The sequence below is a fragment of the Mauremys reevesii genome, linkage group 14 (genome assembly GCF_016161935.1).
Source record: "Mauremys reevesii isolate NIE-2019 linkage group 14, ASM1616193v1, whole genome shotgun sequence".
Lineage (NCBI taxonomy): Eukaryota > Metazoa > Chordata > Testudines > Geoemydidae > Mauremys > Mauremys reevesii.
In genome coordinates, this window is record NC_052636.1 from 23,483,147 (window position 1) to 23,496,410 (window position 13,264).

General features: G+C 46.0%; 1 protein-coding gene across 1 annotated transcript; it reads left to right on the forward strand.

Annotated features, from left to right (window-relative positions):
* Window positions 1-11,789: 11,789 nt before the first annotated feature.
* On the forward strand, window positions 11,790-12,611 carry LOC120381880 (zinc finger protein 154-like; the record flags this gene model as incomplete). Its single annotated transcript, XM_039500042.1, has 1 exon — window positions 11,790-12,611. A coding segment is annotated over exon 1 (780 nt), but the record flags the coding sequence as incomplete, so codon positions are not given.
* Window positions 12,612-13,264: the final 653 nt, after the last annotated feature.

Here is a 13,264-nt window from a genome sequence, read left to right on the forward strand (position 1 = left end):
AACCTCTCATGGGAGAGAGAAGAGAAATGGGTGCAGAGGAGCCTGTTCAGGTAGGGATTATCGAGAGGTTGCTGGTGAGTGCCTGCAGGAGGGAGAGGGACAGCAAATACACCAGAGAGGGAAAGAGTTGTGCAGTCTGGTATGGAGGTTGGAGCGGGGCAGGAAATGCACAGGGTGGGAAAGGGAGGAGGACAGAGTGTGGCAAACCTGCTGGGAGTTGTTTAATAAGTGGCCTAGATTCTAGGAACAGACCCATGAGATTAGGAGGTGGAAATACCCTAGTCTGTGAAACAGAAAATAATCCTCCTACATGGGGCTAGGAAAGCTGACCAGACTCCCAGTGCTGGAGCCCGACCTGACTGACCAGTGGCTGCTGTGAGATATCAAAGGGGCAACCAGCAGTGAGGTTTAGGGGAGCTGCCCCGCCCTTCACATCCAGCTCCTCACAAGGAGGAGGGTGTTGGGTTTCCGACCAGGGAGAGCTCCCTGGTCCCTGCTAGGGGCTCCATCTCCTGTATCAGTCTGTGGCTAGTAGGTGGGTGATGGCTCTGCTGGCAGAGAGGAGGGGCTCCCTCTTTGTCCCCTCACCCTGGTGTTTCCAGCATGCTCTGAATGGGGTGGGGGTGGGACTCTGTTGACTGTGATCCACCCAGAGCTTCCATTTGTTTGGCTCCTCTCCTCCACGAATAGTGAGAGTGGGGCAACAGGTACTAAATGTTGGACTCCTGCTCTTTCAGGGGCCGGTGACCTTCGAGGAGGTGGCTGTGTATTTCACCAGGAACGAGTGGGCTCTGCTGGACCCTACTCAGCGAGCCCTCTACAGAGACGTCATGCAGGAGAACTATGAGAATGTGACCTCGCTGGGTAAGGGTTCCTGTCCCTTCAGTTCTTGGAAGGGGAAATGAAGAGATAAAGTTCACGCCAGCCCCGCAATGCCACCTCTACTCTGCCCTGTTTCTGCATCACCCCAATATGCCAGTGAGACACGCACACACTGCCACAGCCCCTCCCGTGCTGCAGAACACTTTGGGAACAGCGCACAGGAGCAGTATCACAGTGTCAAATATCTCCTATTTGCTCCAGTAAACTTCTTTGAGATGGGGTGACCACATCATAGACTCATAGACTTTAAGGTCAGAAGGGACCATTATGATCATCTAGTCTGATCTCCTGCACAATCCAGGCCACAGAATCTTACCTATCTACTTCTATAACAAACCCCTAACCTATGTCTGTGTTATTGAAGTCTTCAAATTGTGGTTTGAAGACCTCAAGCTGCAGAGAATCCTCCAACAAGTGACCTGTGCCCCACGCTGCAGAGGAAGGCAAAAAACCTCCAGGACCTCTGCCAATCTGCCCTGGAGGAAAATTCCCTCCCGACCCCAAATATGGCAATCAGTTAAGCCCTGAGCATGTGGGCAAGACTCACCAGCCAGCACCCAGGAAAGAATTCTCTGTAGTAACTCAGATCCCATCCCATCTAACATCCCATCACAGACCATTGGGCATACTTACCTGCTGATAATCAAAGATCAATTGCCAAAATGAGGCTATCCCATCATACCATCCCTTCCATAAACTTATCAAGCTTAGTCTTAAAGCCAGATATGTCTTTTGCCCCGACTACTCCCCTTGGAAGGCTGTTCCAGAACTTCACTCCTCTAATGGTTAGAAACCTTCGTCTGATTTCAAGTCTACACTTCCTAGTGTCCAGTTTATACCCATCCGCAAACTTTATTAGCACATTCCCGCTTTTTGTGCCAAGGTCAGTAATAAAAAGGTTAAATAAGATTGGTCCCAAAACGGATCCCTGAGGAACTCCACTAGTAACCTCCTTCCAGCCTGACAGTTCACCCTTCAGTACTACCTGTTGTAGTCTCCCCTTTTACCAGTTCCTTATCCGGCTTTCAATTTTCATATTGATCCCCATCTTTTCCAATTTAACTAATAATTCCCCATGTGGAACTGTGTCAAATGCCTTACTGAAATCGTGGTAAATTAGATCCACTGAATTTCCTTTGTCTAAATAATCCGTTACCTTCTCAAAGAAGGAGATCAGGTTGGTTTGGCACAGTCTTACTTTTGTGAAACCATGTTGTATTTTGTCCCAATTACCATTGACCTCAATGTCCTTAATTACTTTCTCCTTCAAATTTTTTTTCCCAAGACCTTACATACTACAGATGTCAAACTAACAGGCCTATAGTTACTCAGATCACTTTTTTTCCCTTTCTTAAAAATAGGATCTACGTTAGCAATTCTCCAGTCGTACGGTACAACCCCTGAGTTTACTGATTCATTAAAAATTCTTGCTAATGGGCTTGCAATTTCATGTGCCAGTTCCTTTAATATTCTTGGATGAAGATTATCGGGGCCCTCCGATTGTCCCATTAAGCTGTTCGAGTTTGGCTTCTACCTCAGATGTGGTAATATCTGCCTCCATATCCTCATTCCCATTTGTCATCCTTCCATTATCCCTAAGCTCCTCATTAGCCTTATTAAAGACTGAGGCAAAGTATTTATTTAGATATTGGGCCATGCCTAGATTATCCTTAACCTCCATTCCATCCTCAATGTTTAGCAGTCCCACTTCTTCTTTCTTTGTTTTCTTCTTATTTTATGGCTATAGAACCTTTTACTATTGGTTTTAATTCCTTTTGCAAGGTTCAACTCTACATGGCTTTTGTCCTTTCTCACTTTATCCCTACATGTTCTGACCTCAATAAGGTAGCTTTCCTTGCTAATCCTGCCCATCTTCTACTCCTTGTAGGCTTTCTGCTTTTTCTTAATCACCTCTCTGAGATGCTTGCTCATCCACCTTGGTCTACAACTCCTGTCTGTGATTTTTTCCCCCTTTCTTGGGATGCAGGCTTCTGATAAGTTTCTGCCGCTTTGACTTAAAGTAATTCCAGGCCTCCTCCACCTTTAGATCCACAAGTTCTTCAATCCAATCCACTTCCCTAACTAATTTCCTTAATTCTTTAAAGTTAGTCCTTTTGAAATCAAACACCCTAGTCTCAGATCTATTTTTGTTTATCCTTCCATCTAGTTTGAACTGAATTAGCTCATGATCACTCGAACCAAGGTTGTCCCCTACAACCATTTCTTCTATGAGGTCCTCACTACTCACCAAAACCAAATCTAAAATGGCATCCCCTCTTGTTGGTTCTTCAACTGTGGTGAAGAAATCCATCAGCTATCACATCCAGAAAAATCTGAGCCCTATTACTACTACTAGCACTTGTCCTCCAGTCTATATCTGGGAAGTTAGTCTCCCATGATCACACAATTCCCATTAGTGTTTACTTCATTAAAAACATTAAAGAGGTCTCTATCCATCTCCAAATCAGATCCCGGCGGTCTGTAGCACACCCCAAGCACTATCTCAGGGGAGGCTCTAATAGCTTTCTTTCCCAGTGTGATTTTTGCCCAGATAGACTCTGTCTTATCCATTCCATCACTTCTTATTTCTTTACAATTAACTTCATCATTGATATACAATGCTACTCCACCACCTTTGCCTTTATTTCTGTCTTTCCTAAACAGCACATACCCTTCAATACCTGTACTCCAGTCATGATCTACTATTCCACCATGTTTCTGTTATCCCTATAATATCCGGTTTCACTTCCTGCACCAGTAGCTCTAGTTCCTCCATTTTGTTACCTAGGCTCCTCGCATTAGTGTACAGACATCTTAATTCCTGCTGTTTGGCTTCACTGACATTCTTTCCCTGGGGGTTAGGCACAGACATTCTACCACCAGCATCACCTATTAGACTGGTATCTACACTACCCTTCCTCCTTATGTCCATTCTTCTGCCCACGGCTGTATCCTCTCTTACTTTGTTTTCTTCCCTCTCAATGTTAAATTGCGGCGTGGAGATTACCTGGACATCTCCCCCAAATTCCTAGTTTAAAGCTCTCTTAATCAGTTGTGCCAGCCTCCATCCTAGAAGTCTATTTCCCTCCTTACTCAGGTGAAGTCCATCCTGAGAGAACAGTCCTCTGTCCATGAATGCTTCCCAGTGGCTGTACATCCCAAAGCCCTCCTTATAGCACCACTGCCTGAGCCATCTGTTGGTCGCCATAATCTTTTCACACCTTTGTTGTCCTTCTCTGGGAACCGGCAGAATCCCACTGAAGATCACTTGAGCCTCGATTTCCTTAAGCGTCTTCCCCAGCCTGGCATAGTCTCCCTTGATACATTCCAGCGAGAATCTAGCCGTACCACTTGTTCCCACATGAAGGACAATCCACAGATTCTTTCCCGCTCCCGTTAGGATCCTTTTCAGCCTCAGGTCCACATCCCATATCTTAGCACCTGGCAGACAGCACACCCTTCTGTTCTCCGGATCAGCTCTAGTTACAGGCCTGTCTATTCTTCTCAGTCGGGAGTCCCCAATCACGTAGACCTGCCTTTTCCTGATGACAGTGTGATTCTCTGGTCTATCCCCTGCTCCCACTGGCTGCAAGTCCTCTCGATTCCTATTCACCCTTGCAATCCTCCGCAACCCTTCCCGTATCCTCCTGGGGCTCATATTTGGTGTTGTCTCCATTGACTCTTCCCCTCTTCCTGTAGGACTAGCAGCTCTTCTCTTTTTCCTTGCCCTCTCACCTTCAGTGACCACCTGCTGTGTCCCTTCTTCATTTTCCAGCTCTGCAAACCTGTCCCTGAGCTCTATTTCTCCGTCACTGGCCTGTCTTTTCCTCTGCCTGGTTCTCTTAGTCACATGCTTCCACCGTCCACTTTCCTCACCCAGCAGTCTCCCCTCAGAGTTCTTTGGTCCTGCTGCCATCTGCAAGTCTGAGCTTATCCCTTCAGCCTCCTCATGTCTTTGCTCTATCATCTGCTCGAACCCCCTTCTAAACTTGACCAGAGTTTCCACCTGCATTGGCCTGCTAAACCCAGGGTTGTGAGTTCAGTCCTTGAGGAGGCCACTTAAGGATCTGGGGCAAAAATTGGTCCTGCTAGTGAAGGCAGGGGGCTGGACTCGATGACCTTTCAAGGTCCTTTCCAGTTCTAGGAGATTGGTATATCTCCAGTTATTACCTTTATTACCTATTACCTTTATCAGCTCTATCAGGTGGCACTTCATGCAGACAAAACTCTTTTCAGGTACCCTCCAGGATCGTGTACATGCCGCAGCTTCCACATCCAGTCATCCTCATTGTGTCTTTCCTGCTGCCTCTGTATCGGTCATAGCCTTCCCACCTAAAACCTGTTAGTCCAAGAAACACAAAACAAAACAAACCCCCAAAAGGCACCAGAACACTGGCAGACCACCACCCACTCCCTTCACTAGCCTGTCAGTTCCTCTGCCTAGGTCTCTTAGTCTCCCAAGTAAACTCCCTCTGAAACTCCCCTGTTTACAGCTCTGTTTGCTGGCTGCTGTGCCGCTGCAGCTGTCTATGCATCTGCACACAGTGTTCGAGATGTGGGCGTACCATGGATTTATATACAGGCAATATAATATTTTCTGTCTTATTATCTATCCCTTTCTTAATGATTCCCAACATTCTGTTCGCTTTTTTCACTGCCGCTGCACATTGAGTGGATGTTTTCAGAGAACTATCCACAGTGACTCCAAGATCCGTCTCTTGAGTGGAAACAACTAATTTAGACCCCATCATTCTGTATGTATAGTGGGGATTATGTTTTCCAATGGGCTGCAATATGTGCTATCCTGTCATCTAGTACTGCTGAGATCCTGCATTCAGTGATATCCCTGCCCTTCCTGTTCCCTTTCTCCACTGAACCCCACCAGCCCATGCTTCCTGTTCCCACCTTCCCCAGGACTCTTCCATTGTCTCTGTCTCTGGACCTCTCTGTGAGCAAGAAGCAGCGCCGGGGAGACTTGCCCTTTCTCTGGAGTCTTTGATTTCTGGGACATGGATTTACTTTCTCTGTGTTGTAGGAGACTCTTTGAAATTGAGTGTCTGTGACATTAAGCACAGTGCAACCTGGACTGTTGAACAGCTGTGTCCCCTCAGTTCCCCAGGCTGGGGTGCCTTTTACACTGCTCTACTGTGAGAGCAGCCACTCCTGGGCAGTTCACACGCAGTCTCCAGCATGTAACTCGCTCGCAGCTACACAGTATTGAGTGCTGCTAGTCAGTGACTCACGAGTTACAGTGCAGCACAGGAGAACCCCAGAAAATGCTCTGCTCCCAGACTTCCCCCAGAAATGTGCATCTTTCGCTGTCCAGCACACTCCTGAACAACGCAAGCTCATATGAAGTCTGTCATTTCATCAGTGGAAAATGACATGCACCAGCCTTGTTATCCCAGATGGAGTTTCCATCACACTTTAATCCAACCACACTGGTTAGATAAAGAATAAAACAAGATTATTAACTATCAAAAAAAATATTTTAAGATACAGATAATGAGGCATAAAGCTCAGAATTGTTTACAAAAGAAATGCAAAGATAAAACACAAACTAACATCTAAGTTAACCAGCTGAAACGGATTCAAGGCAAATGTTTCTCTCACCATGTGCTGAGACAGGCTGGTTTTCCTTTCAGCCAGGACTCCCCCTAACCTGCCCCTGCCTCCCACGTTCAGCTCTTCAGGAGTTGTCATGAGCAGAGGGAAAGGGGAGAGAGAGAGTCTCAAGCATTTTCCTCACCTCTTTTTATAAATCAGTCCTTTGTACTAGAAACAACTTCAGTTCTCAGCTGAGTCATGGTGCCAGGCTGTCTGTCGGAGATATGAGAATTGGGAGGAAAGTCTACAGAAAGAGCTTTGGTCAAGTTAGAAGGCCTGAAGTATTAGCTGAGCTTGCTTCTCTGTGTAAAGGGCATAGAAAGGCAAAGTGGAATGGAAAATCCCCAGATTGGGAACTAATGGCTTTGTGTGCATAAGGGGCCTAAGTAGGTGTAGTGGAAAGTCCCCAAACACACTGATTTGCAGTAACTGAGCTTGTGAAACATAACCACAGTGGAAGTGTTAGAAAAGTCAAACCACGAACTAGACTAGGAATAACAATAACAGGAAAGGCCGAATATGGAAAACTGCTTGTTCAGCTTGCTTTTGACCTGCATCATATTTTGCAATATATTCCAAATAAGGTAATTAACGTGCAATGTATGTGCCATTGATTGTGGTTTTAAGCTTTAAAAGGCTTGTGTGGTTTTTAGCTCAGGGGGACAGTATTCCAATAGCTGTCGCCCCTGCGCACGTTTAACCAAGAAAAGAGCCTCAGGCTGAGCTGATTCAAAATCAATCGTGTGGTTGTTTTCCACAACAGCTTCAAGAGGTCCCTGTGATGGAATGTAAATGTCGTCTTCACACCTTCCCCCTGCAGGAGAATGGCTGTTTGACCAGCTGTTTGCCTTGCTGTCTCTGAGGAACTGCTCTGTGGGTGTTCCCCAGAATTGTAACTTTTTCCGTAATCTCATACTGTAAAATCTCATAACTTTACATACAGTGTTACTACACATTTTAACAGGAGGATAATATTCAGTAGATTATGCATTTTCAAATGATACCTCACAAGCCATACTGTGTACAAAATTGATCATAATTTTCTAGAAGAGTGAACATAGGGGTATAGACTGACACAGTGTCTGTGTGTGTGTTCCCAGCAGATATGTGGGTATTTCAGTCCCTCATAAGCATAGTGTTCGGCATCTTCAAGGACCTGGGGAACTAGTCCTGGAAATTCACTGGTTTACCAAGTGTGACACTGTATGGAATTGTGAGACACTTTGGTATTAATAATAAAATAATATAATCTTATCAAATTAAAATGAATCATGGTAGATATGCCATGTAAGGTGTCAGGGGAAATGTTATGATTTGCCAAGTATGATAATTTTGTTTCTATGTCTGTATCACCTTTGTATTGTGAGTTATAGATATGTAGGGTATATCTGTATTTCCAGACTTGTGCAGTGTTTCTGGGTGACACCCCCAGACATATTGACATCAACACTGCCTAGCCTGTTTGATGGCCCATTGAGGGTCATCAGCTGTACAATGAGCCCATGGAAAGGACCAAGGATACACCTATTGAGTCAGCAAGACATGCCGGGGTATACCTGTGTAATGAGAACTCAAAGGCTTTTCCATGCCACATGCTGTGAATCTTGTGTTTGGGACACAGGAAGTACAAGCCACATAGCAAAAGAAATATAAAGGGCAGCTGCATCATCTCCATTTTGTCTTCAATCCCCTTTCCTGCCTCTGGAGCAACTTCTCTACAAACTGAACCCTGGAACAAAGGACTGAATGATCCATCCAAGCTGTGGATGTGTTCCAGGCAGATTTTCACACCGGCAACTCACCAATACTGCTAAGAACCTGATATATCCATTTTGGAATGTATCTGACTGCTTTCCCATTTAACTTTCTTTCTTTCTTTCTTTTGTTTAAACCTTTAGTTTAGATGCTAAGGATTGGCTGGCAGTGTGGTATTTTGGGTAAGATCCAAACCTATACTGACCTGGTAACGTGGCTGACCTTTGGGGTCAGAAGATCATTTGTTTATGTGAGCAGAGTTTTGAAATAACCTCTCACTGTACTGGGCCTAAGTGCTGATTAGGAGTCAGAGAACTGGGATGCAATAAAGGGGGCCGTGTGATTTCTTTTTCAGCTTCTCGATAACCCAAGTGGGTGATCCTTTTCAGCCTGCTCTGATCTTGGCATTTTCAGTGAGACCTGCCTCTGGCCCACCAGGTCACACTAAGCACTGAAGTTAAATTAATATAATGTTTTTTATGACAAAGTCTTATGAAATCAACTGAATTCCTTTTTTCTTTCATCTGAGCAGGGTTTCCTGTTACCCAGCCTGATGTGATCTCCCAGCTGGAACAAGGGGAAGAGCCATGGGTCCCAGACCTCCAGGGTTCAGAGGAAAGAGAGATCCTGAGAGCTCCCGCACAGGTGAGGAAACATTAAACCACCTCAGAATCTGTAACTGCCTGAAGGAAACATCTGGGATGCCCTACAAAGCCCTTGGGGAGGTGTCTCAGTTCATTATTGTCCCTAGCAGGGGTCATATCCTCAGGGTAAATATAGCTCATGGCTTCCTATAGATCCTAGCAGACACCAGGCAGTAGCTTCCTCCCTTCCCCCTGCGTATTTGGATGGGATGTGAAGGCTGAATTGATCCTCCTCTCTCTTATTTAGAATCATAGAATCTCAGGGTTGGAAGGGACCTCAGGAGGTGTCTAGTCCAACCCTCTGCTCAAAGCAGGACCAAACCCAACTAAATCATCCCAGCCAGGGCTTTGTCAAGCCTGACCTTGAAAACCTCTAAGGAAGGAGATTCCACCACCTCCCTAGGTAACCCATTCTAGTGCTTCACCACCCTACTAGTGAAAAAGTTTTTTTCTAATGTCCAACCTAAACCTCCCTCTCTGCAACTTGAGACCATTACTCCTTGTTCTGTCATCTTCTACCACTGAGAACAGTCTAGATCCATCCTCTTTGGAACCCCCTTTCAGGTAGTTGAAAGCAGCTATCAAATCCCCCCTCATTCTTCTCTTCTGCAGACTAAACAATCCCAGTTCCCTCAGCCTCTCCTCATAAGTCATGTGCTCCAGCCCCCTAATCATTTTTGTTGCCCTCCGCTGGACTCTCTCCAATTTATCCACATCCTTCTTGTAGTGTGGGGCCCAAAACTGGACACAGTACTCCAAATGAGGCCTCACCAGTGCTGAATAGAGGGGAATGATCACATCCCTTGATCTGCTGGAAATGCCCGTACTTATACAATCCAAAATGCCATTAGCCTTCTTGGCAACAAGGGCACACTGTTGACTCATATTCAGCTTTTTGTCCACCGTAACCTCTAGGTCCTTTTCTGCAGAACTGCTGCCCAGCCATTTGGTCCCTAGTCTGTAGCAGTGCCTTCCGTCCTAAGTGCAGGACTCTGCACTTGTCCTTGTTGAACCTCATCATGTTTCTTTTGGCCCAATCCTCTAATTTGTCTAGGTCCCTCTGTATCCTATCCCTACCCTCCAGTGTATCAACCACTCCTCCCAGTTTAGTGTCATCTGCAAACTTGCTAAGGGTGCAGTCCACACCATCCTCCAGTACGTTACTGAAGATATTGAACAAAACCGGCCCCAGCACCGACCCCTGGGGCACTCCACTTGATACCGGCTGCCAACTAGACATGGAACCATTGATCACTACCCGTTGAGCCCGACCTTCTAGCCAGTTTTCTATCTACCTTACCGTCCATTCATCCAGCTCATACTTCTTTAACTTGCTGGCAAGAATACTATGGGAGACTGTATCAAAAGCTTTGCTAAAGTCCAGAAATAGCACATCCACTGCTTTCCCCTCATCCACAGAGCCGGTTATCTCATTATAGAAGGCAATTAGGTTAGTCAGGCATGACTTGCCTTTGGTGAATCCATGCTGACTGTTCCTGATCACTTTCCCCTCCTTTAAGTGGTTCAGAATTGATTCCTTGAGGACCTGTTCCATGATTTTTCCAGGGACTGAGGTGAGACTGACTGACCCGTAGTTCCCCGGATCCTCCTTCTTCCCTTTTTTAAAGATGGGCACTACAGTAGCCTTTTTCCAGTCATCCAGGACCTCCCCCGATCGCCATGAGTTTTCAAAGATAATGGCCAATGGCTCTACAATCACATCCGCCAACTCCTTTAGCACCCTCAGATGCAGCGCATCCGGCCCCATGAACTTGTGCTCGTCCAGTTTTTCTAAACAGTCCTGAACCACTTCTTTCTCCACAGAGGGCTGGTCACCTTCTCCCCATACTGTGCTGCCCAGTGCAGCAGTCTGGGAGCTGACCTTGTTTATGAAGACAGAGGCAAAAAAAAGCATTGAGTACATTAGCTTTTTCCACATCCTCTGTCCACTAAGTTACCTCCCTCATTCAGCAAGGGGCCCACACTTTCCTTGACTTTCTTCTTGTTGCTAACATACCTGAAGAAACCCTTCTTGTTACTCCTAACATCTCCGGCTAGCTGCAACTCCAAGTGTGATTTGGCCTTCCATGAGCAATACTTTTATACTCCTCCCTGGTTATTTGTCCAATCTTCCACTTCTTGTAAGCTGTTTTTTTGTGTTTAAGACGAGCAAGGATTTCACTGTTAAGCCAAGCTGGTCGCCTGCCATATTTACTTTTCTTCCTACACATTGGGATGGTTTGTTCCTGCAACCTCAATAAGGATTTTTTAAAATACAGCCAGCTTTCCTCGACTCCTTTTCCCGTCATGTTATTCTCCCAGGGGACCTTGCCCATCAGTTCCCTGAGGGAGTAGAAGTCTGGTTTTCTGAAGTCCAGGGTCTCTGTTCTACTGCTCTGTTTTCTTCCTTGTGTCAGGATCCTGAACTCGACCATCTCATGGTCACTGTCTCCCAGGTTCCCATCCACTATTGCTTCCTCTACTATTTCTTCCCTGTTTGTGAGCAGCAGGTCAAGAAGAGCTTTTCCCCTAGTTGGTTCCTCCAGCACTTGCACCAGGAAATTGTCCCCTACACTTTCTAGAAACTTCCTGGATTGTCTGTGGGAAGAGTTTGGGGGAGTTCAGCTCCTGATTTTTATTTGACCTCCCTCCAGCACTTGTTTTGGTTTGGTCTTTCCTGTTCCATCCCTGTTTGAGGTGTCTGTCTCTGTCACAGCAGGTGATGCAGTGGTCCGTGAGAAAGAGGAGCGGAATTCTCAGCAGAAAAATGTTGAGCAAGTGGATAAACACGGAGCATTATCACAAAGCTCGAAAAGGAATGTGTCCAGGAGTCCTGAGCAGGAAACTCCTGGGAGATTCAGCACAGACCAGAAAGAGAGCAAGGAAACCAGCCAGGAGAAATTGGGTAAATTTATTTCCTGTTGGGGAACTCAGAAGGTCCTCATGGAAACCACAACACAACAGGAAATCCTTAGGCGAAAGAGAAAAAATACATGCACTGAGTGTGGGCAAAACTTCATTCACAGATCAAGCCTTTCTGTTCATCTGAGAATCCACACAGGGGAGAGGCCCTACAAATGCCCTGAGTGTGGGAAAACCTTCAATCGCAGTTCGCACCTTATTAGCCATCAAACAATCCACAGAGGGGAACGACCCTACGAATGCAGTGAGTGCGGGAAAACTTTCAATCGCAGCTCAAACCTTATTAGCCATCAAAGAATTCACACTGGGGAGAGGCCGTATAAATGCTGTGAGTGTGGAAAATGCTTCACTAAGAGTTCAGCCCTTTCTCAACATCAGAGAATCCACACGGGGGAGAGGCCCTATGAATGCCGTGAGTGTGGGAAAACCTTCACTTACAGATCAGGCCTTTCTAGACATCAGAGAATCCACACAGGGGACAGGTCCTACGAATGCAGTGACTGTGGGAAAAGCTTCACTCAAAGATCAGGCCTTTCTGTTCATCAGAGAATCCACACAGATGAGAGGCCCTATGAATGCAGAGAGTGTGGGAAAAACTTCACTCAAAGATCAGCCCTTTCTGTTCATCAGAGAATCCACACGGGGGAAAGGCCCTATGAATGCCGTGACTGTGGGAAAAGCTTCACTCAAATATCAGCCCTTTATGTTCATCAGAGAATCCACACAGATGAGAGGCCCTATGAATGCAGTGAGTGCGGGAAAAGCTTCACTCACAGCTCAGCCCTTTCTAAACATCAGAGGATCCACACAGGGAAAGACCCTACGAATGCCGTGAGTGTGGGAAAAGCTTCACTCAAATATCAGCCCTTTCTGTTCATCAGAGAATCCACACAGGGAAAGACCCTACGAATGCCTTGAGTGTTGTAAAACCTTCAGTTGCAGCTCACCTTATTCGTCATCAAACAATCCACAGAGGAAAGACCCTACGAATGCAGTGAATGCTGGAAAACCTTCAATCGCAGCTCGCACCTTATTCGCCATCAAAGAATTCACACGGGGGACAGGCCCTATAAATGCTGTGAGTGTGGAAAATGCTTCACTAATTGTTCAGCCCTTTCTCAGCATCAGAGAATCCACACAGGAGAGGCCCTATGAATGCCATGAGTGTGGGAAAACCTTCTCTTGGCACTCATCCCATGTTAGCCATCAGAGACTCTGCAAGAGAGATCAACATTGTAAAAATCTCTAGGGCTATCAATACTTTGTTTTTTAATACTTTTCCTGATTCCCACATAGTAACTTTTAAAGCTCTTTGAACTGTGTGCAGCACCGTTATCCCTCAGCTTGTCCAGATGCGTGGCCCATTTTTGCCTTTTGCAGTTCGCCCTCTTTTGAGATGGACCTATTTGTCCTTTCTATTGTCCCACAAGTAATTGGAGTGTGCCCTTCCTATG